At 34.7% G+C, this 533-nt stretch overlaps 1 protein-coding gene across 1 annotated transcript in view; it reads left to right on the top strand.

Annotated features, from left to right (window-relative positions):
* LOC119581812 (ubiquitin-fold modifier 1) overlaps positions 1-533 on the top strand; it is a gene marked incomplete at its 5' end in the record, with an annotated part of 18,509 nt that overhangs the window by 4,340 nt on the left and 13,636 nt on the right. Inside the window, 1 exon segment of the mRNA XM_037929943.1 lies at positions 310-366. Coding sequence (XP_037785871.1) covers positions 310-366 — 57 coding nt within the window.

Raw genomic sequence — 533 nt, 5'->3', positions numbered from 1 at the left:
CATCCCCCTCCCCTTTTTTTTTAACCTCTTTCTTCTTAAAATCAGAGAATAGCCAAAGTGAAGTGCCACCTTGAACTGCCTAGACCATTAAATATATGTAATTAGATCATCGTAAAATGTGAATGTTCTGTGTTATGGGCAAAAATAACCATTGTAAGATATTCCTTGGACTTAAAAAAAAGAAGCCAAAAACAGTTTATTGATTGCTAGGATCAAAGCACATGTGAACAAAGAGATATCAGAGTAAAGAAGGACTTTAGAAGCACACTGAACATAAGCCTATCTGCCTATGTTTATTTTATTTTACAGATCCAAAGTGACCTTCAAAATCACATTGACTTCAGACCCCAAACTTCCATACAAAGTGTAAGTACCAGTAATAATGTTATTGTTATTAATTAATTTATTTGTATACTCAGGATTTATAAACAATCTGTGCAGTTTTATGAAGGGACTGCCTGTGTGTGCAGGAAATGTGCCCTGGATGTGGCATTTCCAAGATATTGCATTATTTCAGAGTCGCGTGTCAAAAA

The sequence above is a fragment of the Penaeus monodon genome, chromosome 15, assembly GCF_015228065.2.
Source record: "Penaeus monodon isolate SGIC_2016 chromosome 15, NSTDA_Pmon_1, whole genome shotgun sequence".
Taxonomy (NCBI): domain Eukaryota; kingdom Metazoa; phylum Arthropoda; class Malacostraca; order Decapoda; family Penaeidae; genus Penaeus; species Penaeus monodon.
The sequence above is the reverse complement of the archived record's forward strand: the minus strand, read 5'-3'. Positions and strand labels throughout refer to the sequence as shown.